Source organism: Lolium rigidum, chromosome 6 (genome assembly GCF_022539505.1).
Source record: "Lolium rigidum isolate FL_2022 chromosome 6, APGP_CSIRO_Lrig_0.1, whole genome shotgun sequence".
Taxonomy (NCBI): domain Eukaryota; kingdom Viridiplantae; phylum Streptophyta; class Magnoliopsida; order Poales; family Poaceae; genus Lolium; species Lolium rigidum.
The window spans coordinates 351,837,274-351,860,291 of NC_061513.1; the positions used below are offsets into that span (position 1 = coordinate 351,837,274).

At 42.5% G+C, this 23,018-nt stretch overlaps 3 protein-coding genes and 1 pseudogene across 4 annotated transcripts; 3 read left to right on the plus strand and 1 right to left on the minus strand.

Moving 5' to 3' along the window:
* Nucleotides 1-3,438: 3,438 nt before the first annotated feature.
* Nucleotides 3,439-6,225, plus strand: LOC124660331 (putative pentatricopeptide repeat-containing protein At2g01510). The gene has a single exon (XM_047198139.1). The coding sequence runs from the start codon at nt 3,820-3,822 to the stop codon at nt 4,987-4,989; it is 1,170 nt and encodes a 389-aa protein (XP_047054095.1). The 5' UTR covers nt 3,439-3,819; the 3' UTR covers nt 4,990-6,225.
* Nucleotides 6,226-6,371: 146 nt separating this feature from the next.
* On the plus strand, nt 6,372-8,744 carry LOC124660333 (protease HtpX homolog). Of its 2 annotated transcripts, XM_047198140.1 has the most exons (8): nt 6,372-6,757; nt 6,833-6,890; nt 7,030-7,097; nt 7,356-7,535; nt 7,702-7,798; nt 7,891-7,997; nt 8,128-8,261; nt 8,373-8,744. In XM_047198140.1, the coding sequence occupies exons 1-8, from the start codon at nt 6,536-6,538 to the stop codon at nt 8,485-8,487; spliced, it is 981 nt and encodes a 326-aa protein (XP_047054096.1). In that variant the 5' UTR covers nt 6,372-6,535; the 3' UTR covers nt 8,488-8,744. The 2 variants fall into 2 exon arrangements, with proteins under 2 accessions (XP_047054096.1, XP_047054097.1); XM_047198141.1 differs by lacking the exon at nt 8,373-8,744 and having other exon boundaries at nt 8,126-8,255.
* A 7,614-nt stretch (nt 8,745-16,358) lies between these two features.
* LOC124664965 (homeobox-leucine zipper protein TF1-like) lies at nt 16,359-19,993 on the plus strand. Its single transcript, XM_047202375.1, has 10 exons — nt 16,359-16,591; nt 16,926-17,043; nt 17,151-17,336; nt 17,726-18,064; nt 18,194-18,295; nt 18,461-18,658; nt 18,773-18,938; nt 19,040-19,299; nt 19,409-19,504; nt 19,607-19,993. Exons 1-10 carry the CDS (start codon nt 16,359-16,361, stop codon nt 19,991-19,993), a joined length of 2,085 nt encoding a protein of 694 aa, XP_047058331.1.
* LOC124664966 lies at nt 19,027-22,717 on the minus strand (annotated as a pseudogene).
* Between the last annotated feature and the right edge of the window lie 301 nt (nt 22,718-23,018).

Here is a 23,018-nt window from a genome sequence, read left to right on the forward strand (position 1 = left end):
ACTTTCAATCCATTGTGTGTTCAAAAGATACAAGCTTGGTAATCGCCGAATAATCACGTAAATGATGGAATAACGAGCCCAGATTTACTTGATAAAATCAAAACTGGTTAACTGCCGGAGCAAAACATCGTTACCGTACACACATACGAGCCCCCGGGCTCGAACCCGGATTATTGGAACCTTCGGGTCCGTAAACAAATTTCTAACCTTTGAGTCCTTCGAAGTTAAAGCAACATTCGGGTTCGTTTCTCTCTTGGACGTGAAAGTTGGAACTGCTAAGTTCGTTATTGTCGACGAGGCTCCAATCATTTTTATTGGGTGCGCGACCACCGCTCCCGATGGGAGTAGCCCGCGAGCCTGTGGATGACTGTGTAATAGTCATGTATATGCTGTAAACGTAAGAGTCGAATACCGCATATTTCTCCGAGTTCTGAAATATATTCGGGTGCTCCACCATGGGAGGAGCCGATACTTTTCATGACGTCAACACCGACGTGGCAACTGCTGCGGTGCAACCGACGGGACGGGACTGATGACCCACAAGTATAGGGGATCGCAACAGTCTTCGAGGGAAGTAAAACCCAATTTATTGATTCGACACAAGGGGAGACAAAGAATACTTGAAAGCCTTAACAGCGGAGTTGTCAATTCAGCTGCACCTGAAACAGACTTGCTCGCAAGAGTTTATCGATAGTAACAGCTTTATAGTAGTAGCGAGTAGTGAAATAACAACGAGCAGAGTAACAAAGACAGCAGTAATGATTTTAGTAAACAGCAGAGATTAAAATACCGTAGGCACGGGGACGGATGACGGGCGTTGCATGGATGAGAGAAACTCATGTAACAATCATAGCAGGGCATTTGCGGATAATAATAAAACGGTATCCAAGTACTAATCAATCAATAGGCATGTGTTCCAATTATAGTCGTACGTGCTCGCAATGAGAAACTTGCACAACATCTTTTGTCCTACCAGCCGGTGGCAGCCGGGCCTCAAGGGAAACTACTCGGATATTAAGGTACTCCTTTTAATAGAGTACCGGAGCAAAGCATTAACACTCCGTGAACACATGTGATCCTCACATCGCTACCATTCCCTCCGGTTGTCCCGATTTCGTCACTTCGGGGCCATTGGTTCCGGACAGCGACATGTGTATACAACTTGCGGGTAAGATCATAAACAACGAATATCTTCATGAATCAATAACATGTTCAGATCTGAGATCATGGCACTCGGGCCCTAGTGACAAGCATTAAGCATAACAAGTTGCAACAATATCATAAAAGTAACATCTACGGATACTAGGCACTATGCCCTAACAATCTTATGCTATTACATGACCAATCTCATCCAATCCCTACCATCCCCTTCGGCCTACAGCGGGGGAATTACTCACACATGGATGGGGGAAATATTGCTGGTTGATGGAGAGGCGTTGGCGGTGATGGCGGTGATGATCTCCTCCAATTCCCCGTCCCGGCGGAGTGCCAGAACGGAGACTCGGCTCCCGCGACGGAGTTTCGCGATGTGGCGGCGTTCGGAGGGTTTCCGGCGACTTCGACTTTTCCCCGTGCGTTTTTAGGTCGAGGCGAATAAGTAGTCCGAAGGGGGCGTCGGAGGCCGGCCGAGGGGCCACACCACATGGCCGCGCGGGCCCCCCGGGCCGCGCCGCCATGTGGTGTGGGGCCCTCGGGCCTCCACTTCAATTGTCCTTCCGGCTCCGTCATTATTCCGGGAAAATAGGCCCTTTCGTCAAAATCCCGAGGTTTTTCCCGAAAGTTGGATTTCCGCACAAAAACGAGACACTGTAACGGTTCTGCTGAAAACAGCGTTAGTCCGTGTTAGTTGCATCCAAAATACACAAATTAGAGGCAAAACAATAGCAAAAGTGTTCGGGAAAGTAGATACGTTTTGGACGTATCAGGGACCTGGGTACGTCGTGTACCATCTCGTTCTCGGAATTTTCGGGCGTCGAGTTTCCCAAAACCTAAGTCCATAACCTTAGACATTGGCGAGGGTATAACCTCGTCAATATTCCTTTTTCTCGAAAACTTATGTGTCTAAATATCGATGTAAAATTTTATTTCAGATTTTTTATACGGTGGAGTATTTGAAATATGTTTTCACACAATAAATTCATACGGATACGTGTGAGCCGAATTGAATTTCATGTAAGTTAAGGTCTTGTGATGTACATGTGCTACGGCTCCGGTGGCTCAAAAGAAACTCAGAGGTCGTTTGGTATCCATCATTTGGACCTGAAATCCTGGAATTTATTTTGGAATTCCATAAGTGGACTGTTTGGTTGCCACATAATTGTGCTGTCATTTCATTTAGGAAATCTAGCAAAATGACTCCATGGGTAAATATGATTCCAAGCTGAAACCTGTCATTTGCAATTCTCTATGGAAGCCTCTACACATTCAATATTGAATTCTGCTGTCATTTGCAATTCCTGTGGCAACCAAACAAGTGTATATTTCTGAAATTACAATGTAAATGAAATAAATACATGTATTCATTTTCAAATGCTACAAACGAAATGAAAGCCTGGCTTCCAAACGACCTCTCAGTATCCACTCCGATGAAAATCCTACGGCGGCAGGTGACTGGCGAGCTCCTCCGCCGCCTCCGCACCCCGAGCTGAATCCATCCCCCGCTTCACTTTCTCCCCCCGTAATACGCCTCCTCCCGTTCAGACCCACCAGCATCGCCACTGCCAATGTCGCCGGCGGCGGCGTCGGCGCTGCCACGCCGCCGGACGCGCGGATGGTCAAGACGGGATTCGACCCGGCCATTTACCGGCACGCTCATCTCCTCCGGCCGCCTCGCGCAGGTCCGGGCCCTGTTCGACCAAATGGCGCCGCACCGGCGCAACGCCTTCTCCCTCAACCGCATGCTCTCCGGATACTCCAGGTCCGGCCAGATTGGCGCCGCGCACAGCCCCTCTTCCTCTCCTCCCCGCTCCGCCTCCGCGATGCATTCACCTGGACCGTCATGATGGGCGCGCTCGCCGCCGCCCCCGGCCGCGCCGCCGACGCCTTGTCCCTTTTCCGCGACATGCTCAGGGAGGACGTCGCCCCGGACGGCGTCGCCTATCCACCGTGCTCAACGTTCCCGCTGCCGCCTCCAGCACCACCGCCTCGCTCCACGCCTTCGCCGTGAAGCTCGGCCTCCCTCCGCTCCAGCGTCGTGGTCTGCAACACGCTACTCGATGCCTACTGCAAGCACGGCATCCTCGCCGCCGACCGGAGGGTGTTCGACGAGACGCCGTGCAGGGACGCCGTCACCTATAACGCCATGATGATGGGCTGCTCCAAGGAGGGGCTGCACGGGGAAGCGCTGGACCTGTTCGCGGATATGCGCAGCGCGGGCCTTGGCGCCACCCAGTTCACCTTCTCCAGCATGCTCGCTGTAGCCACGGGCGTCGGCGACCTCCGCCTCGGCCGCCAGATCCATGGCCTCGTCGCCAGAGCTGCCTCGGCGCGCAATGTATTCGTCAACAACTCACTGCTGGATTTCTACTCCAAATGTGACTGCATTGGTGAGATGGAGAAGCTGTTCGACGAGTTGCCGGAGCGCGACAATGTCTCGTATAATGTCGTGATCGCGGGTTATGCTTGGAGCCGGTGCGCCGGCACCGTGCTGCGGCTGTTCAGGGAGATGCAGGCGCTCGGTTTAGATAGGCAGGCCTTGCCTTATGCTACTTTGCTAAGTGTTGCTGGCTCGCTGCCTCTGGGATTGGGAAGCAGATACATGCTCAGCTGGTCCTCCTTGGCCTTTCTTCAGAGGATCTTGTGGGCAACGCTCTGATTGACATGTACTCGAAATGCGGCATGCTCGACGCTGCACAGACCAGTTTTGCCAACAAAAATGACAAGACTGGCGTTTCATGGACAGCGATGATAACTGGTCATGTTCAGAATGGGCAGCAGGAAGAAGCGCTGCAGTTTTTCTGTGACATGAGAAGAGCTGGTGTGAGCCCGGACAGGGCGACATTTTCAAGCATCATTAAGGCTTCCTCGAGCCTGGCAATGATCGGGTTAGGAAGTCAATTGCATTCTTACCTAATAAGATCAGGCCACATGGCCAGCGTGTTCTCAGGAAGTGCCCTTCTTGACATGTACGCAAAGTGTGGCTGTTTGGATGAGGCGCTCCGGACATTTGATGGGATGCCTGAGAGGAATTCCATCTCGTGGAACGCTGTTATTTCAGCCTACGCGCACTACGGGCAGGCAAAGAATGCCATCAAGATGTTTGAAGGTATGCTTCGCTATGGGTTTAAACCAGATTCAGTCACCTTCTTGAGTGTACTGTCAGCATGCAGTCACAATGGTCTTGCAGAAGAATGTATGAAATACTTTGAACTGATGGAACATGAGTATGGCATATCTCCCTGGAAGGAACACTATTCGTGTGTTATCGACACATTAGGCCGGGTGGGACGTTTCGATAAAGTTCAGAAAATGTTGAGCGAGATGCCATTTGGAGATGATACAATCATTTGGAGCTCTATTCTTCACTCCTGCAGGATCCATGGAAACCAGGATTTAGCTAGAGTGGCAGCTGAAAAACTGTTCAGTATTGGGGCCACAGACGCGACACCGTATGTTATACTGTCCAACATATATGCGAAAGCTGGTAAATGGGAAGATGCTGCACGTGTGAAGAAGGCCATGAGAGATCGAGGACTTAGGAAAGAGTTGGGTTACAGTTGGGTTGAAATCTATAGCTTTTCTTCGAATGACCAACCCAACCCAATGATAGCTGAGATTAAAGACGAGCTAGAGAGATTGTACAGAGAGATGGACAGACAAGGATATAAGCCTGACACTAGCTGTGCCTTGTATCAAGTAGACGATGACCTAAAGTTGGAGTCGCTGAAATACCGCAGTGAGAGATTGGCCATTGCATTTGCTCTGATTAACACCCCACCAGGGACGCCAATTAGAGTTATGATGAATCTATCTACCTGCCTAGAGCCCTAGACTGCCATGCTGCCATCAAGATGATGTCAAAGATTGTGAACAGAGACATCATTGTAAGAGATTCAAGCAGGCTCCACCATTTCAAGGATGGAGTTTGTTCTTGTGGAGACTATTGGTAGGGATTAGGCTTCTGTGCGCAATGAAGGATGCACACTGAATATGCCGAGAAACAACTAAAATTTGTCAGGGTACATCTATCAGGCACACTACCATCTTGCTGGAGTTTTTGTTACTAGTTTTCCTTATATGTTGTTTTTGTTATTAGTGTTTTTTCTCGCATCTCTGTAGCTGGAAGTAGGTCTGCTAGCCATTTTTCGAGGATAAACCAGGCTTATGGTATGTTAGGCTTGACACTTCTACATTTAATTACAAACAACTAAAGGAATAACTTCCCGAAATGCAGGATCTTGGTTTACTTTGTTTTGCATGACAAGTTTTTGTTTCAATTCTGTGTTTTTTTAACCCATTGCCTTCCTGTACTCCATGGTAACGGAAGTTTGACCAGCTAATTTTGCATATCTATACATTTGCCTACTCATATTCCCCATGACTTCAATATGTTATCTGCCCAGCAAGTTCAACTTCTAGCTGAAATCATTATTATATATACATGTGCCAAGTACTTGCATATGTAGTATTTGTCTCATAGCTTTGGTTGGTAACGTGTAATTAGAAATTTCAGTAATGGTTCAGATGACTGGAGCGTAATTGAGGAGAATGGTGTAAACACTGTCGTTTTGAGGTTTCACCTTAATTTATTTCGGTGATATAGCAGGTAAAATGCCATTTACAGATAGAATTTCATACTTTGTGCTATAATTGCTCTGTACTTTCTAGGGATTCCTATTTTTTCTGTATATTTAAGAAACATAAAGTTATATTTTCCAGGCATCAGTCAACAGTGGTAATTTTTGATCCACAATTGCATTTGTGTTTCAACATAGAATTAATATTGATGAAGTCTATCGAGTGCTCCTCAGCATTCTATGAATACTGTCTATGAGTTGTATTCGTCACCCATTACTTGTAAAAGGCGGAAAACGAGTGGAATTTTGACGTGTTACATTTGGTAGGACGAGCTTTGTGCTCGTCGTGGCAGGTGAAACAAAACTGAGTGAAGCTGTATCAAGGAGACAAGGACGGGCTTCATGGTTCATATATCCATGCTCTGGAAGTTCCTCTTGTTAGACAGACATAGGAGTAGCTTGTTGTCAACCCAATCCCTTTGTATTTGTGGTAGCTAGTCCATCCAAGTCAGAAACAAGCATGGCCATACATTCAGTATCTTTACTTTCTTTTCCTTTGGGGGACAAATAAATGGACTGTCTTCCTTCTCAGTGTGAAGTCCTGAGAGCATTTGGGCCAGAAATTTTATGACAACAAAGAGGTGTGAGATGGTACACGTCTGTTGAGCAGCTGACAGCGACATGGAGGAAGAAGAAGGTGATGTTGAAGAAGGCAAGCGTACAAATGACTGCCTCTTTTCTTACCAATTCCAGTTCCCAGTTCCATCATTTTACCGCTAGTTACTGCTACCTCTGTGGTCATGGCGGCTTGCCTCTCCTCCACGCTCCCTCGCCAGACCATCCACCGCCGCTTCTGCTTGACCCCTAAGCTGCCCTCCTCTTCCACCACCACCTACTACCGGCGCCCCCACCGCCGGATCATTGGAACTAGCTCCATCGCTGTCTCTGCCCGTGCCTCCTCTGCGGCGGCCGCTGCTCCGGGCCTCGACGCCGACGACATCCGACACCCCCTCGACAAGCAGGTCAGTTCCTAGTTTCTATTTCCTTTCTTTTCTGTGTCTGTTGTTTAATTTGGTATTCCTCTTCATGTTTTGTAGAACACTTTGCTGCTCAAAGCAATTCCCGGGCTCAATGATATAGGCAAGGCTTTGCTAGGTACTCTACTTCTCTGCTTCCAGTAGGAAAATATACTGTCAGGAGTTCTCATGCTACTAGTTTTCATCCATCATAACCCAACATATGTATTTCTAGAAGCTAACATGGTTTTACTTGTTACTTTCTTTTGATAATATAGGTCCGGTTTCTGAGCAAGTTATGGTTCTTCAGAACATTGGATCCTCTGTTCTCGTCTCTGAGAATCAGGTAACGTATGCAAACTGAATACTATCTTGAATCTGGTTCGCTTTCTGAACTGCTAGCATACACCTATACAGACTTCTGTCCGTGGCTACTATAAGCTGCAATGATGAACTGGTATGACTTATGTCACTGGAATATGACCTGAAGTACAATATTTTTATGTTTGCATCTCTCACCTTAGGACTGTTACTATCACAATAACCACATGTGAATGCACTCTGACAGAATTTAAAGCACTCACAATCTCTTCTTTCTCTTCAGTTGCCAGAACTCCACCAGCTCATGATTGAAGCTGCAAAAACCTTGAACATAGAATCTCCGGATCTATACGTACGGCAAAATCCCGTTCCTAATGCTTACACCTTAGCAATCAACGGCAAAAAGCCATTTGTCGTGGTTCACACAAGCCTCGTGGAACTACTCACTAGAAAGGAACTACAGGTACGACGACACAGAGATCAATAGATACTATCTGTCACTTGTTACGGAGGTGTCTTTCTCTTGATTACGTGGATACGGAAAATCAATTTCGCATGTGTGGGTACTAGATATCGCTGCATGTCGACCGTATGGTTTACTCATTTGGAGGTCATTGTATTTTGGTTAGGCTGTTTTGGCACATGAGCTTGGTCACCTCAAGTGCGACCATGGCGTGTGGCTTACCTTTGCCAACATACTAACAACAGGAGCATACACTGTCCCTGGTAAGTCCTATCTTTCACTCAATGTATTCAAGAAACCGGGAGGTAGGTCTGTATAGCATCTGATGGTAACAACATTTCTGCACTATTTTCAGGTTTTGGGATGGTTGCCGGGTTCCTGGAAGAACAGCTGTTCAGGTGGCTGCGAGCTGCAGAGCTGACATGCGATAGGGCAGCCCTTCTCGTAGTGAAAGACCCCAAGGTACCATGCATTCACACATTCAGCAACGACGTTCGCTTTTGTGGTGTTAGTTGATAGTCTATGGATGTAACTAGTTTAGCATCATCACCCCGTGTGTAATCTGATAGGGCCTCTTGTTTACTGTCAAGAGGTTGTCATGTCGGTCCTCATGAAGCTGGCGGGAGGGTGCCCGTCCCTGGCGGACCAGCTGAATGTGGACGCCTTTCTGGAGCAGGCCCGCTCGTACGACAAGGCCTCGTCGAACCCGGTTGGGTGGTACATCCGGTTAGATTCTGATCCCATGAAGTGAACAGCCATTGATCTAACTGAGTTATTGAGACTGCTGTGTTGTGGAAACTAAACAAAACGGAAAATTGTTAATTGTGTGTTTTACAGCAACGCTCAGACGAGAGAGCTGTCACACCCGTTGCCTGTGATGCGAGCGCGAGAGGTGGACGAGTGGTCGAGGAGCCAAGAATACAGGACGTTGTCGCGGAAAATGTTTCAGTAATCTGTCTGTGCATATGAAACGAGAGAGAAGCTAGGTGTGGAGTGAGTGCACTAGTGGTGGACTGGTGGTGAAAAACAAAGGAATTCAATAGCCAGTCTATGAAATGAGAGAGGCTAGCTGTGGACTAGTGCACTAGTGATGGTGCTGAAAATTAAGTAACTAGTAGAGTTGAATAGATTGCATATTTATGCAACTGAAATTATATTGGTTGTAAATGATTAAACTGAAAAATCAAATACTGATCTGTGTTGTGCTTCCATCTGGCTATACTTTTTTTTTGCGGGTATCCATCTGGCTATACTTGACAAGGAAGTGAACATAGATCGTTCTTTATGATCCTTGCGTGTTATAGTCGTGTCTTTGGGTGAAAAATATATTGGGTCTCGAGGAAAAACAAAAACTTTTTTCTCTCCTCTATGCACCAATCAATTCTCTTTAGTTTTGGTATGCACTGAATCTAAAACTTGCAATGAATAATGCTTGTTCATGCGGTCCATCCGAGTGGTGTATATCTGCAAGGACTTGTGCATCCTTAATTCCTTATATCAACATATCACTTTATTGTTCATCAAGTAATGAATGTGCATCCTTAATTTCTTACTATCAACAGACCGGATGTGTACATTTAACTATAGATAGAATGCCCCCTCGTACTAGTACTTCAATGTATCGGTATCCATCTACTACCTCCATCCCAAAACTTAAGCCTTAAAAAAAACTCAAACCAAGTAAAATTTGACTAAACTTTTAGAACAATCTATCAATAAATATAATATTTTGTAGATACCATACGAAAATATATTACATTATCTATTTAATAATATTAATTTTATATTTTGCATGTTAATATTTTTTGGTAAAAACTTAGTCAAACTTGACATAGTTTAACTTTCTAAAATAATATAAACCTTAAACTTTGAAATGGAGGTAGTATAGTATTTCCTTGTTGGACCGTCTGCGTGGAGCCAAATTGGGGATAGAATTGCATCATGTATGCAAGAAAATACCATGATGAACCAGGTGCATGTGCAACCATTTTCTTTAATATTGGAAAAAATGCTATTTGAAAATCTCAATAAAAGTTAAAATAATTTTTCATGTACATATTATGTTGATATTTTCTCGTGCAAGTTTTCAGGAAAAATACGATTATATGTGGCCTACACGAAAATGATAAAATATCCAAATGACATTATAATAGTTGGCTGTGTACTGTTCACGGAAATAGGGAATTCCATTTTCACATTCATGTGTAGATTACACATGATCGTTTTTCATGCCAAAATTTGCACAAATAACTAACAACATAGGATATACATGCGTGCATTTTAATTTTCTAAACTTGAAAATAGCATTTTAAAAATCATTATAAAATGTTCGTGCACCTGGGTTCAAATCGTCCGGTTACGGTATGCAGGGCTTATATTGGGTGGCTAGCTAGCATTAACCGCCGGTTCGGTGCACCTGTGTTTTAGTTTCCTTAATTTCCTTTTTGGTCATGTATTTACTACTCTTTCATAGATTCCCAGTTGCTGGATAGATACGGGAGCGGCGATTTGGCTCCCGGGAGCATTTGCTCCCGGTTTTTTTCAAAAAATCAGAACAAATCGAAAACTTATCAAAAAAATCCGCAAAAAATCATACACGTACCTGACCATGGCACACACCACCGTGTAAAATTACGTTGCAAAAGGTCATCGTATGCGTCCTGGACAAAAATGACAAATTTCTGACATGAAATGAGATCCAAAAATTTGAATCTCAGTTCTGGAAATTTGTCATTTTTGCCCAGAACGCATACAATGATATTTCGCAGCGAAATTTCACAAGGTGGTGCGTGCCATGGTCAGGTACGTGGATGATTTTTTTCGAATTTTTTTGAAAAGTTTTGAAAACGAAAATTTGCTCCCCAAAAATCCGGGAGCAAATGCTCCCGGATGCCAAGACGAATTTCCGGATACATGTTCATTACCATAGCAGGCTTGGATGCACTCTCATTAACTTCCACACATCTGCAAGTTTTTTTTTTGAGCTTCACACATCTGCAATTTTTTTTTTGAGCTTCACACATCTGCAAGTTTGTGATAAATGGTTGGCACATACACACTTCATGGTTAATTAGCATCTCGATAATTAAGTCCTTGGTCTAGTGGCAGGTGAGGTGGGGTTCCACGGAGCATTTCCACACCCGCATTAATTGAGATCTTAGAGATAGACTTGGCTCATGGTTCTTATGTTGTAGGAGTATACGACATTGGCAAGATAGAATGACGTTAACAAGCTTTCCAATTTGGTTTCAATTAAGTTTGTCATTAATACGCCGCACCTCAAATTAACGAATAACGTGTGGGTGGAGTGTTACAATTGATCGATGTGGTGCACTCCCTCTATTTGGGTTTCCAAGACCTCTCTCGAGATTTGACCTAACATTGACAATGATGTTAACTAAAACTACTCACAGTAGTAAGTGGTAGTAACATAAGGTAGTATCGTGCTTATTATACTATTTTATGTTGCTACCTTTATAGTGCTTATTATTATGAAAAATTAAAATGGACCCCGAGCTACACCTAGCTCTTTATTTGCCAACAATCAGAATTTGTATTTCAAAGTTTTAAAAAATCCAGAACAAAATTCTAGATATAGCCAATGATGTATCCTACAATGGTGTAAAATCTTAATACAAAACAACCTCATATTATAGGCTACACAAAAAATGACAAAATCTAGCAAATCTTATAGTGAATAGTGCATATTTCAAGACTATAAAATTTGTCAGATTTATCAATTTCGTGTAGCATAGAATACAAATTAGTTTTCATTGAGATTTTTACACCATTGTAGTATACATCATTGAGTACCTCTAGAGTTTTGTTTCAATTTTTAAAAAACTTTAAAATATGAATTTTGATTGTTTGAAAATAAAGGGCTACATGTAGCTCGGCCTCCAAAACGGCACGCTCATATTGATAGTAATTTAGAATGGCTCATTTATTAATTTATAGATTCTTTCATTCTTGGAAAATGTGATATTATGGTAACATAGCAACATGCTATTTAATAACATGTCATGGCATTAAAATGCCTAGTTGGCATTGCATATGGACACATATTCTCCCACTATGAGAACAAAATATGTTTTATTTATGTAACACACCATTTATATTGTATATCTTAATTCCATGGTTAGTTGTGGCCCTAGAAACCTGAACGGAGGGAGTATTTCTTGTTGCTGCTTTCTTTTAAACCGTTGACAATGAGATCAAATACAACAAAATGACCAACTTTGTTGAAAATATTAATATTAACTTTCTTCACGTGTTATATAACTAGTATACAATCCCATAATTCGTCTAAATGCAAAAGCTAATTAACTCCTAAAGACAATATATCGCGTGAGCCCAACTTTAAGCACATACACATCGGCATATATTAGTCTGTAAAGTAAAGCAAAACAAATATATGTGCATTTATACAAGTAAACATGACATATCTAACATAAAATTATATAAAATTATATAACATACGACATGCTTGCTTTTGCAGCATAGTACCTGTATGGACATTTTCTTGCTGCCTATCCAAAAACTTACCACCATCGCCCTATTAGCCTAGCAAGATGTTATACTATTATATGTAAATATGTGTGATCGTACTATATTTTTTGCAGTTGATGTTTGTAAGATAACTACACCCTTTTTACATCGTACCCTAGCTAGTACGATCACTTTGCATTGCTACCTTAATAATAAGCCTAAATATAAGAAAATATAGTATAGTGACTGCAGTTCAACAAAAAGCACAATTTTTTTTTGTGAATTACAAAACAACACAATTGAAGAGCATCACTTGCTTTGGTAACCATCTTTCCTTTTATAGCCCACGACTACGGTCCCCTCTTGAGCCCACTCTGCCCCCCTACCGAGAAACTCATACTGCCTACACCCCCTCCTACCAATCGCGCCCCACACCGGCCCAACTCGGTTAGCGCCTGATACAGTCGTACTGTTCTAACCTACAAGTTTGAGTCAATTAGCCAGCCCCTCTAGCGGCCCGGCCCAACTCTATCATCGTTGTGCTACCACAACCTTAAAAATCATTATGGTAAATCTTAAAAAAAAGATGAAACCAACAGTGGGAGGAACCACCGTTGTATTTGATATAGGAGGTGGTGAGTCTCGAACTCTGGTTGTTTAGTACAACTTCACATGTACTAACCAGTAAGTCTCAGAGTCTTTCTCATTATGGCAAATCTTAGCCTCATGGTGCGATTAGGGCTAGACTAACCAGCTGATTAGCTCGTTAAGGCTTGGATTAACACTCATGATCATTAAGGGACTTGTCTCGTTAAGCTCATTATCATTAACAAGATAAAATGAAGATCGGTTTAGATGGTTATATGCTCGAAAGCACCCGTGCTGCTCATTAAGCACATTAAGACGCGAGTTGATTAGATGAGGCGTCTCGAGGGAATTTAGCGATTTCACTCTCGCTCGTTCCCTCCTATACGTCTTTATGGAAGAGTCTCAGCTGAGCGTGGGTCAGATTGGGCTATTTACACCGCCTCCATAACATGGGATCGAACTTAGCAAACTTAGCGAGTAGCTCGCAAGACTCACCATCTTCCCCCTTAACTTGTTAGCGTTAACAAGCAAAAAATGTTTCTAAACTGAGTTCGTTCTAAAACAAGAAAGCAAAATGGGTTGAGTAAACAAGCGCTGTTAAGTTCGAAGAGCTTCGAGCTTTATGCCCAACCCCTATTCATGGTATGAGGAAGGACGTCCAGATTTATTCAATGAAATATTACTCATATACATTGTTAGCACAATAGTATTTTCTATGATTAGTATGTAGCTTAAAGTATATAAATATGTGGTGTCGTTATCTCCAACGCTATATTATGCACTCGCCTTATGTCTATACCTGAACAATATGAAAAATTTGAGCCTCATAGAGTAAATATGGAATATCCTATTGATCTTGTTTTGTAATATGACCCCAATACAATACATGGACTTATGGATACACATTTTCCACTTAGAAACACTCGTGAGTGTAAAAATTAGCACAAGGGTTATAATCATGATATGTGAATCATGTACAAGATTTTCTATTGCAAAATATGAGTGAAATTATATTGTTCAAGCGGAACTAATAATCATTCCCTAATTATAAGATCCCATGAGATCAATAGGATATTCATACATTTATGTGCAAAATCTTGAAGGTCAAATATATGCTCATTAATTAAATTAAACATATGTGTATTGATTTTGTGCAATATATCCTCTAAGACCATAAAATGTCATCACCTGACCTAATTTTGTTCTTCTTTAATTTTCGTACTCCACTCATTTATCATTGGTACATTAATTTCCACGTGGAAATGGCATATTTGGCGGTATTAATTGTACTCCATAAACTCTCTTCGTCATGCAAGATATGCTAATTTTGAGCATATTTATTCAGTATACAATGATGACAAAAAAAGATATGCATATCTTCACCGTATCGAGGATCAATGAATTACTATATTTTCCTATATATATCAGACAGCCATTACAATTAATTTTCTAAAGCCAACAAAAATAATTAAAGTGCAATATCTAGAAGGCAAGGGTAAGGCGGAGAGGAAGCGGCTATAAAGGGAGGCAAAGGAAAGGAGCAAATGACACGACAATACACCTTACCTGAGTGTAGGAGACATACAGGGCGTGTCTTTGTTTCAAGCGTGGAGGATCAACCTGGTCAGGGCGTCCAATCTTTCATGGCGATGTCCAACGCTGCTCGTGGGGGGCGTAGAAGACAGCCGGTATATACATTTATTCTTATCTCTAAGTACCTAGTTGAAAGTTTTTTTTGGATGATGCTACACAGTGCCCTAGCACCTGATAGTCTACCATGGTACTCCCCTTGTTGGAACCAAATATTTCGTACAATAGAAAGTGGGCCTAGAAGCCGATAATGATAGGTTACCGAAAATAAAACATGGTGCCAGAAAAAGCAGACTACGCATGACCACACACTTTAAAAAGAAAGCGTCGCCCCGGTCCTCCGCGCTTTCGTTCCTATACTAGCACATTTTCCAATCCATGTTCTGTTAATGACAATCTAGATGCAAAACTTAACCTAGATTTGCCAACAATAATTGCATCCATCATAAAATCAACTCATACCATTTATTTTGTTAATCTGGATCACAAGACCTACGGTGTTTCTTGATCCTTTCAGGAATCTAGATGTAAAAAAATAAAAAGGTAACATCCCGATGCACCTAAAAGCACTGTCCCCATCTAGTTGCTGCAAAAATATACATCCCACAAAAATAACTCATGCTCCTCGTTTGTGATTCCAATTGAGAATGTAAAACTAATAGCGGTGTATGTAGAAAAAGGAAAAAAAAAAGTACATCCAAATTACTAGATCCTTCACTCCGCCCCGTGCATCCCCCATCTAGCCACTGTCGGCATCCGCAACCTTATACCACCGCCATGGCCGCTGGCTTCCGCCTCGGGAGCAAGGAACCATACGATTCCCCGACACCCGCACCACCACGAGTCAACCATGGTCGCTGCCCTTCGCCTCGACGTGTGATTCCGCCTCATCCCGAACCACCATCAACACCATGGCTGCCGCCCTTCTCCTCTGGAGCGCGGGCACGATCACCACGACCGCCTATCTAGATCCTGCTCAATGGGGGTGGGTAGGAGGCGTAGGGTAGGAGTGAAAGCGGGCCAGAGCGCGGCGACCGGAGAGGGCGCCGACACAAGAAGTCGTTAGGTGCAACCATCCCCAAGGAGAGTTATGCTGCCTCTCATTATATTTGTGTGAGACAGCTTGTGGCCATGGTCAACGCCATGGCCATTCCTCACGATGGGTAGAGAAAGGGATATCAACAGAGTGGACGAAAAGAGAGCGCTACACCTTATTCGTTCTGCACATGCGTGTGGGACCAGTAAAAAAGCCATCGCACCGCGTGATTTTGATCGGGGCACCGCATAAAGCAAGAGCGAGCCCAGGCAGCGATTAGAATTTAGGAAGTTTTTTGTTCTCCAAAGTGTTTTTAACACGTGTTATTCTTAGAAGAGGGATAACAAACTATGAACACATGAGCACTTGTATATATTGATTTTGTTGCGATGACTTTCCTTTATGAGCACCATCAAAGGTTGAATACGTGCTACTTGTAGAGACGTTGAAGTATATGTTGCTGATTTTGTTTATTAGGCTACTGTCATTTGTTACATGTGTGTTTCTACATGGAATCCTCCATGTAATATCCAATCATCCAACTTACTAAGTCACATCATATACATGTCTCTTTTAAGTAGTCCAAGCTGAGGTTAAATTTGTGGGACCAACACAAAGGAAGACAAAATAATACTAAACTGTATGCACTATTTAATTTCGAAGTTATGCCCCCCTGATTATTTCAAGCCGAGCTTACATTTGTGGGACCAGCACAAAGCCAGACAAAATAATAAATTGTGTGCATTATTTGATATTGAAATAAATCAATTACACGTAAGTGTACATAGGAACTAAATTGCAAAAATACCTAGAAAAATTGGGAATCTATATGATATGTTTGAAAAAATTTAAGGGAACAAAATGTGTGGATGGATAGTGAATCTATATCATATGTTTGAAACACAAAGAAGCACTATTTGCTAAATTCTTACATGTTTCCGATTAATATGGGACTTTGTAACCTCTTAAAGTCGATAATACAGAAGGCTGTTTTAACCTTTCCATTATTGAATAGCATAAACTCAACTTGCTAGAGTAAGTTTCTTAATTTTTGAGCTATAAACTTTTAGAATGGAGTATGAATCTAAAAGTGGAAGTACCATTTTTGATGTCAGACTGGCATGCCACGGGCACAGAGTGATCAAGCACATGAAGAGGATCAGCAAACCTTCGACAATTACTTTGGAGAATTAGATGGAATGTATAATGATAATTTCGACTTTGACATATCGTCTAACAACAGAAACATACGTGGGGGGGACCCCACTAATGATCATAATGTCGTTGAAGGCCCAAAACCAAGGAAGAAGCGTCTGCAGAGGTTAACTTTCCAGCAGACCGAGATACTTCAAGGGTATGTATCCTACTAAAGATACCATGATTGGTTTCAAATTTATAATTCTCTTGTTCTTTTACAACTCCAAATATTTATCACCAATATTTTGCTTTTTAACTCAAGAAATTTGGTTGAAATGAATTGCATCATATCATATCTGTGATCATGTAAATACCTATCCCATGCTTGTTCTTTTTTTTTCTTAATATATTGATCTACCTATACACAGTGAAAAGGGCTCTTTGACAAAAATGTGAAAATGACAACAGTTTACACAACTGCACACTTCTTGAGTTTGTTACAAAAATTTAACGGCTTGCCAATTGCCATTTTTTCTCACTTGAATGAACAGATTCTTTAGCATGTGCACACACCCGAATGAATATCAAAGGAGGGAGCTGAGTGAGACAACAGGTCTTACAGCACAACAAGTGAAGTTTTGGTTTCAGAACAAGATAACACAAATCAAGGTCTGGTCTAAAAACTTTAACTTGCAGAATCTCAATTATACAGTTTGTTGTCATCTACCTCGCCATCCATCAGCTATTACTACATTGTTCTGTGGCACAAACTGCAGAATCTGAATGAAAAAGAAGAGAACTATAGGTTGAAAGTGGAGAATGCAATGCTGAGTGATGAAAACAAGAAGCTTAAGCAAGCTCATGGGACTACGTTTTGCCCCACTTGCGATCCAGCGCCACAGAACCAGCTCGCTCCAGATATGCAAAGGCTGAAAGAGCAAAATAACTGGCTGAAGCTAGAGGTACAAAATATAAAAAAGACTCCCAGGCATTTTCGATTAAGTTTCAGTAAGCTTACATTTGGACGAAAATGTTTCAAGTTCAGTAACTCAAAAACACCTCTACTCCCTCTGTCCCGATTTAAAGGTCATGTGCGTATCACTAGGTCATAAATTTGACCAAAATAATACAAGATATATATTACAAAACATATATCATTAGAAAATTTATTTGTTCTAGTTTCTAATATAATTTTTGTGTTGTACAATTTAAATTATATTGGTCAAATTGATGCCAGGGATACGAGTAGGCGCTATAAACCGGGAAGGGACTAGATTTACAAAGTATTATGAAGATTGTGCTGATGTCACATTATTTTTGCCCTTATGAATGTCATATTTTTCATTTGCAGATTTCCATGTTGCAAGCTGAAACACTTCCAAGTTCTAGACAGTCTTTCCAACTTGACTCAGCTGCAGAAAATGTCATTGCTAGACAAAATGACATACAGATGATAGCTGAACTAACTCAGAATGCAATGGACGAGTTTGTCATTTTGTCCGAGTCACATGGCCCTCTATGGCTGCCTGTTCTTGGTGGTTCATTTGAAATACTGAACAAGATGGCTTATGCTGCAAAGTTTGGTGGAGACAATAGTGCAAATATAATAGGATTCAAGACCGAGGCCACTCGTGCTGACATTGTGGTCATGATGGGCGCCAAATATATTATGGATTATCTCATGGATTCTGTAAGTTGCATACACATTGTAAAAATGCTAGTTATTCATTCTCAACCAAAAAAAACTTCATAATTTAAATTCCAATGATGCATTGATGTTATTTCAAGTCACGATTTGATTAATGTCAAATGATTGCAGGAGTGCTATGCATCTCTCTGTCCTGGAATTCTATCCAGTGCAAAAACCATTAAGGCTTACAAGTGGCCTACTAATGCAGGCTACAATGGCGCTATGCGTTTGGTATGTATGCCTTTTTTTTTTCTATGCGTAGGTGTTTTAGTGTGAGTGCCAAGATTTTTGTCCAAACACAATATACAAATTTATTACTGAAAAAACAAGTACTATCCGAAGGTGAAATAAGTTTTTCTTTGTTATTTCCATCTTTTGTTTGCTTGAAAACAACAGATGACAATTGAGACAGTGTTCCCATCGCCCCTTGTACCATCGAGGAAATGCACATTTGTGAGGTCCTGTAGGGAGCTGCAAAATGGGACAATGCTCGTTGTTGACGTGTCACTGGATGATAGTGCTGGCACCTTCTTCAAGTGCCGCAAAATGCCTTCAGGAGTACTAATTCAGCCCCTGGAGGGTAACAGCTGCAAGGTATGGTAATAAAAGGACTGAACAATGATGAATTTCTACCATGTGGTGATACCAGTATATATGGAGCTACATGAATTAACCCATGTTTTATTTTCTCATAAATCTTGTCGGCAGATCATTGCCATAGAGCATGTTCTAGTATATGATACTGCCGTTCACAAGCTCTACCAGCCATGTCTGGATGGACTCATGTTTGGAGCTAGGCGCTGGGTGACGAGCATCGCGCGGCAGTGCGTGCGTTTAAGAGACACCTTCCATGTTACCGGAAGTGCTTTAAGAGGTAACTGGAATCTAGAGATCTTCATAGTATGAAACTAACTGAACATTACCTGGAAGGCATGGCTTTAGAGAAACAAACTTTTCCTCCTTGGTTTGTTTCAGCCAACTCAAAGGGGAAGAAGACCCTCATGAAACTAGCCGATGGCCTGCTCATCAGCTACAGCAACAGCATTGCCGCCATCCCTGAGGACATATGGACCATCGTGCGCGGTACTGGTACGGACCAAGACATCAAGATCGCACATAGGAGGAACGATGACCGCGACAACACCGCAATTGTGTCTGTGAGCGCATCATTCCAGCTCCCAATGCCACTTAGGGCAACATTTGATCATCTCAAGAACAACATGCTTCGTCCAGAGGTATGCTGATGAAAATACTCTGATCTACCTCTCCAATCACACACATGGCACGGCAATTCTCTTCTCTCTGTAGCTAGTCATGTACTCATGTCATGTGTACTTTACACAGTGGGATGTGTTGGTCAAAGGTGGTGTCGTGAGGGAGGAAGTCCATGTCTCCAGCAGTGCAGAAGCTGATGATGCTGTCTCCATTCTGCATGTTAAGGTACCAAACACATCTAGTTTTAGTATCTCTAGGATCCATAGTTTCTTATAGTAATCTGGCATCTCACTCCACTAACTAAAGTATATATGTGCGATTGATCAGAATGCCAGAGAAAACAAAGAAAATATCATGATCCTCCAGAACAGCTACTATGACGTATCGGGCTCATTTATTGTGTACTCACCCATCGACATCCAACTGATGAACAAGATCATGAGTCCAGGGGATATGGCAGAGAGCAAGGTATCCATCTACCCTACCGGCTTCTCTCTCCTCCCTGTTAGCGAGTCTACCCAGGGTAGCATTGGCCTAGGCGAGGATGGAGAAACTCTTGTAACCGTGGGGTTCCAGATTCTGCTGAAGCTCGCCCGTGGCACTAGCTTATATCCTAGGTCTGTGTCTGCTGCCATCGATCTCATGTCTGCGAACATTGCGACCATCAAAAAGTCCTTGATCAATAGCCAGTCTCATCTAGAATGTACCAGGTAATATTCTTTCTGTTCAAATGTACTAGTACTCACCTAGTGCTCAGTAATTTGGTGATGACGACTTGTTGTTTGCACAGGGGGAAAGGGAGGCGCAATGATAGGGGAAGGATGTAAATCTGTGTTGATAAATTATCAGTTCAGATCAACTATATTTCCTTTACTATTTGCAACTTTCATCTTGCAATAAGAACTTGTAATAATGGTTTATGAACCAGGACCCATGCTATGTTTTCCTTTACTATTTGCAACTTTCAGCCTGTAATAATGGTTTAAGAACCAGACATATGTTATGTTATTGTTGTATTATCAACTGCCATGTAACCATACTGTTGCACTTGTTTGTGAATTTGGTAATAATATGGATGCTATTCTGGCATTCACTTTTCATTTGATGGGTGCTTTATTTAAAACCTTGCTTTGCTTGTTAATTTGCATTGCACAATGATATATTAGGATTTAAAACACTTTACACACATAGTTAGCACACAGCTTCACTGCTAGATGCCCAGCAGAGAAATCCCAAATATCATAACAAGTCCTCATGCGGGCCTTTATAAGCTTCACATATCTTCAGTGCCACCTTGAATCCAATAGAACAAACTCAAGTTGTTGTTACCAATTATGATTTTTGGGAGTACTTTGTCCACACTAAGGGCCTATTCGGATTGGTTTTAATATTTGCGTGTGCATCAGTGCAGAGACAATTACCCGTGGACACACAAATATTACCACCATTCCAAGCAGGCCCTAAGGGAGGACCCAGTTTCTCCATTGCAGTACAATCGTACGTTCTGTAATTATTAGTTTAGGATGAGGCTTCATATATAACTATTTTGTGTTTAGAAGTCACTGGAGAGTGAAAACATTAAATGGTAGCTTAATGGAAAAATGAACAGAAATTTTTCAGTAATATCGTATCGCTTATCACCAGTTCACAGCAACAGATTATGCATTCCATGAGAAGCATTTCAGGAGAAACTTATTATAATTTAGTGACATGAGGACAAACTTATTGTTCACTAATTTGAAAATCTTACGTGGGTCTGGAGGTTAGGACAAGCTAGTTAAAAGTAGTACAAAGTCAAGTCAGCCAGTAAAGTAAACAGTCCCTAAAGTAAAACAACTATAACTGGAAACAAAATAGCAGAAAATAAGTGCACCAACTTCCCTAACCTCATTGCGAACTTTTCATGATCAGATATCACCATGCTTGTTCATCTCATGGTTTTTGGCTTTCTACAGCTTCCAAATATGATTTGGGCTGTGATCTCGCAGAGATATGAATGATCAAATTAGGCAGGAATTGCATGATAGGTTGCAATGTTAAGACCAGCCCAGTTCTTGAACGCAGTCAGAGCGTCCATTTTCCGGAAGTTGCGCTTTCTAAGCTTCGCCACTTTCAGTTTCTTGTTGGTCTCCAAGAATGACTATTTGTGCTTCCACTTATCCACACATATTTTCATCTATTGTGCCTTCTCAATCAGCTGCATTGCCATATTATTGACCAAAGCATACATAAAGGACTCAATCAACTCGTGGTTAAAATCACCCCCTTCCTCCTCCACTTCTCTCCTTAATATGAGCACATTAAAGTACTTCTCAGCAGAGAGATACCCGTTGATAAGTGAGAGATACATCTGATCATTTGGCTCTAATACAGGAATACCATCCTTCAGCATGTCCTAAGACCATCTTCTATCCTCCCAAGTCCTAACTGCATTATGGAGTTCCAATCATGTGTAGAGATCTCTATACTCTGGTTATCAACCACTGCATCCAAGAATTACAACGTGAGCTCAGGCGGGTTGTTCTCTGTCTATCCTGCCATTATAGTAAGGTAACTAGTCCTAAGATCTGGTAGTCTTGCCTCCCTCATATCCTTGGAAAGAGCAAATACAGATTGAAAACTCATGAGTTGTCATCGAAGAACCAATAAGAGCATCATAACTGCCAGCCCTGCTGCGCTAGTCTCCACCACAAGTGCTGCAGCCTCTGCTATCTTTTACTCCTTGCAATATGCTATAAAGATTTGGGAGTATATACCGAGCCCCACAGAGACGCCTTGAGCAGACATTTCATCGAGCATGTTAGGAACCTTGCTCGGTATACGAAGCCCAACACAAGCATTGACAATCCCAAAACCAACAGAATAAACAACTACAGTACCAGAAATTGATTGGTCGACTCAATCCTCTGTGCTTGGATGATCAATTGAGCTAGTTCCATGATCCTTACATATAAAACAAGGTGGGTGACAAGGGACGCTGCGGCGGGAGGCAACGGCGAGAGGGAGCCCACGGCCGAGCGATCCTCAGAGACGGCCGCTGATAGTACTTCCTCGCGCGCAACGGCATTGGCGGCGGATAGGGCTGTGGAGTGGGGGCGGGGTTCGCTGGGGGAGGTGGCGGCGGCGGCGGTTGAGGTGGGGCGCGAAGATGGATCTCGTGGGTTCCGGTTCCGGAGGAGGGGGACGACTAGGAAATGTGCCTCGCGTTTAGGGGAGACGGGAGAGGTTCTGCCAGATGTTCGAGCGTTTACCAAGTGAGCTGCCCGAGGGATTTTGCATGAAACCCCTCTTTGAAGTCAGTATATACGGTTGCCGAGACGTCGCCCCGCATGCTTGCGCTAGACTGAACATGGCGAGACAGTCTTTAGGGTATACCTTGGCCTTGTCGCCTTGATGTTCAGACAAATGTTGTTCAATGTATCGTGCTTTGATCTTCATGGTGCATGGAATGGAACAGACAAGAACATCTATCGAAGACATCACCGGTCATGACTTGGCGGTATCAAGTTATTACCTGAATACCTGTGATGCCTTTCACATCGAGTTATTACCTGAATACCTGTGATGCCTTTCACATCGATCCTGCCCAGTAAATTAATCTTGACCAGAGCGAGAACACTTGTTGTTTACACATCAGGCACTTGATGACTTGATGTTTAATCTTGACAGATATCAGGCGCTTGCTGTTTACATGACAGGTGTTGTAAGTGAAAAAGCAGCTCGTAGAAAAACTGCCCCA

Excerpts from the sequence above, each read along its gene's own strand:
- LOC124660331 (XM_047198139.1), top strand. The coding sequence starts at position 3,820 with ATGTACTCGAAATGCGGCATGCTCGACGCTGCACAGACCAGTTTTGCC.
- LOC124660333 (XM_047198140.1), top strand. The coding sequence starts at position 6,536 with ATGGCGGCTTGCCTCTCCTCCACGCTCCCTCGCCAGACCATCCACCGC. Across the intron at positions 6,758-6,832 it reads GACACCCCCTCGACAAGCAG|AACACTTTGCTGCTCAAAGC; the intron begins GTCAGTTCCTAG and ends CATGTTTTGTAG. Across the intron at positions 7,536-7,701 it reads TCACTAGAAAGGAACTACAG|GCTGTTTTGGCACATGAGCT; the intron begins GTACGACGACAC and ends TATTTTGGTTAG.
- LOC124664965 (XM_047202375.1), top strand. The coding sequence starts at position 16,359 with ATGCCACGGGCACAGAGTGATCAAGCACATGAAGAGGATCAGCAAACC. Across the intron at positions 18,659-18,772 it reads TGGAGGGTAACAGCTGCAAG|ATCATTGCCATAGAGCATGT; the intron begins GTATGGTAATAA and ends TCTTGTCGGCAG. Across the intron at positions 19,300-19,408 it reads ACAACATGCTTCGTCCAGAG|TGGGATGTGTTGGTCAAAGG; the intron begins GTATGCTGATGA and ends TACTTTACACAG.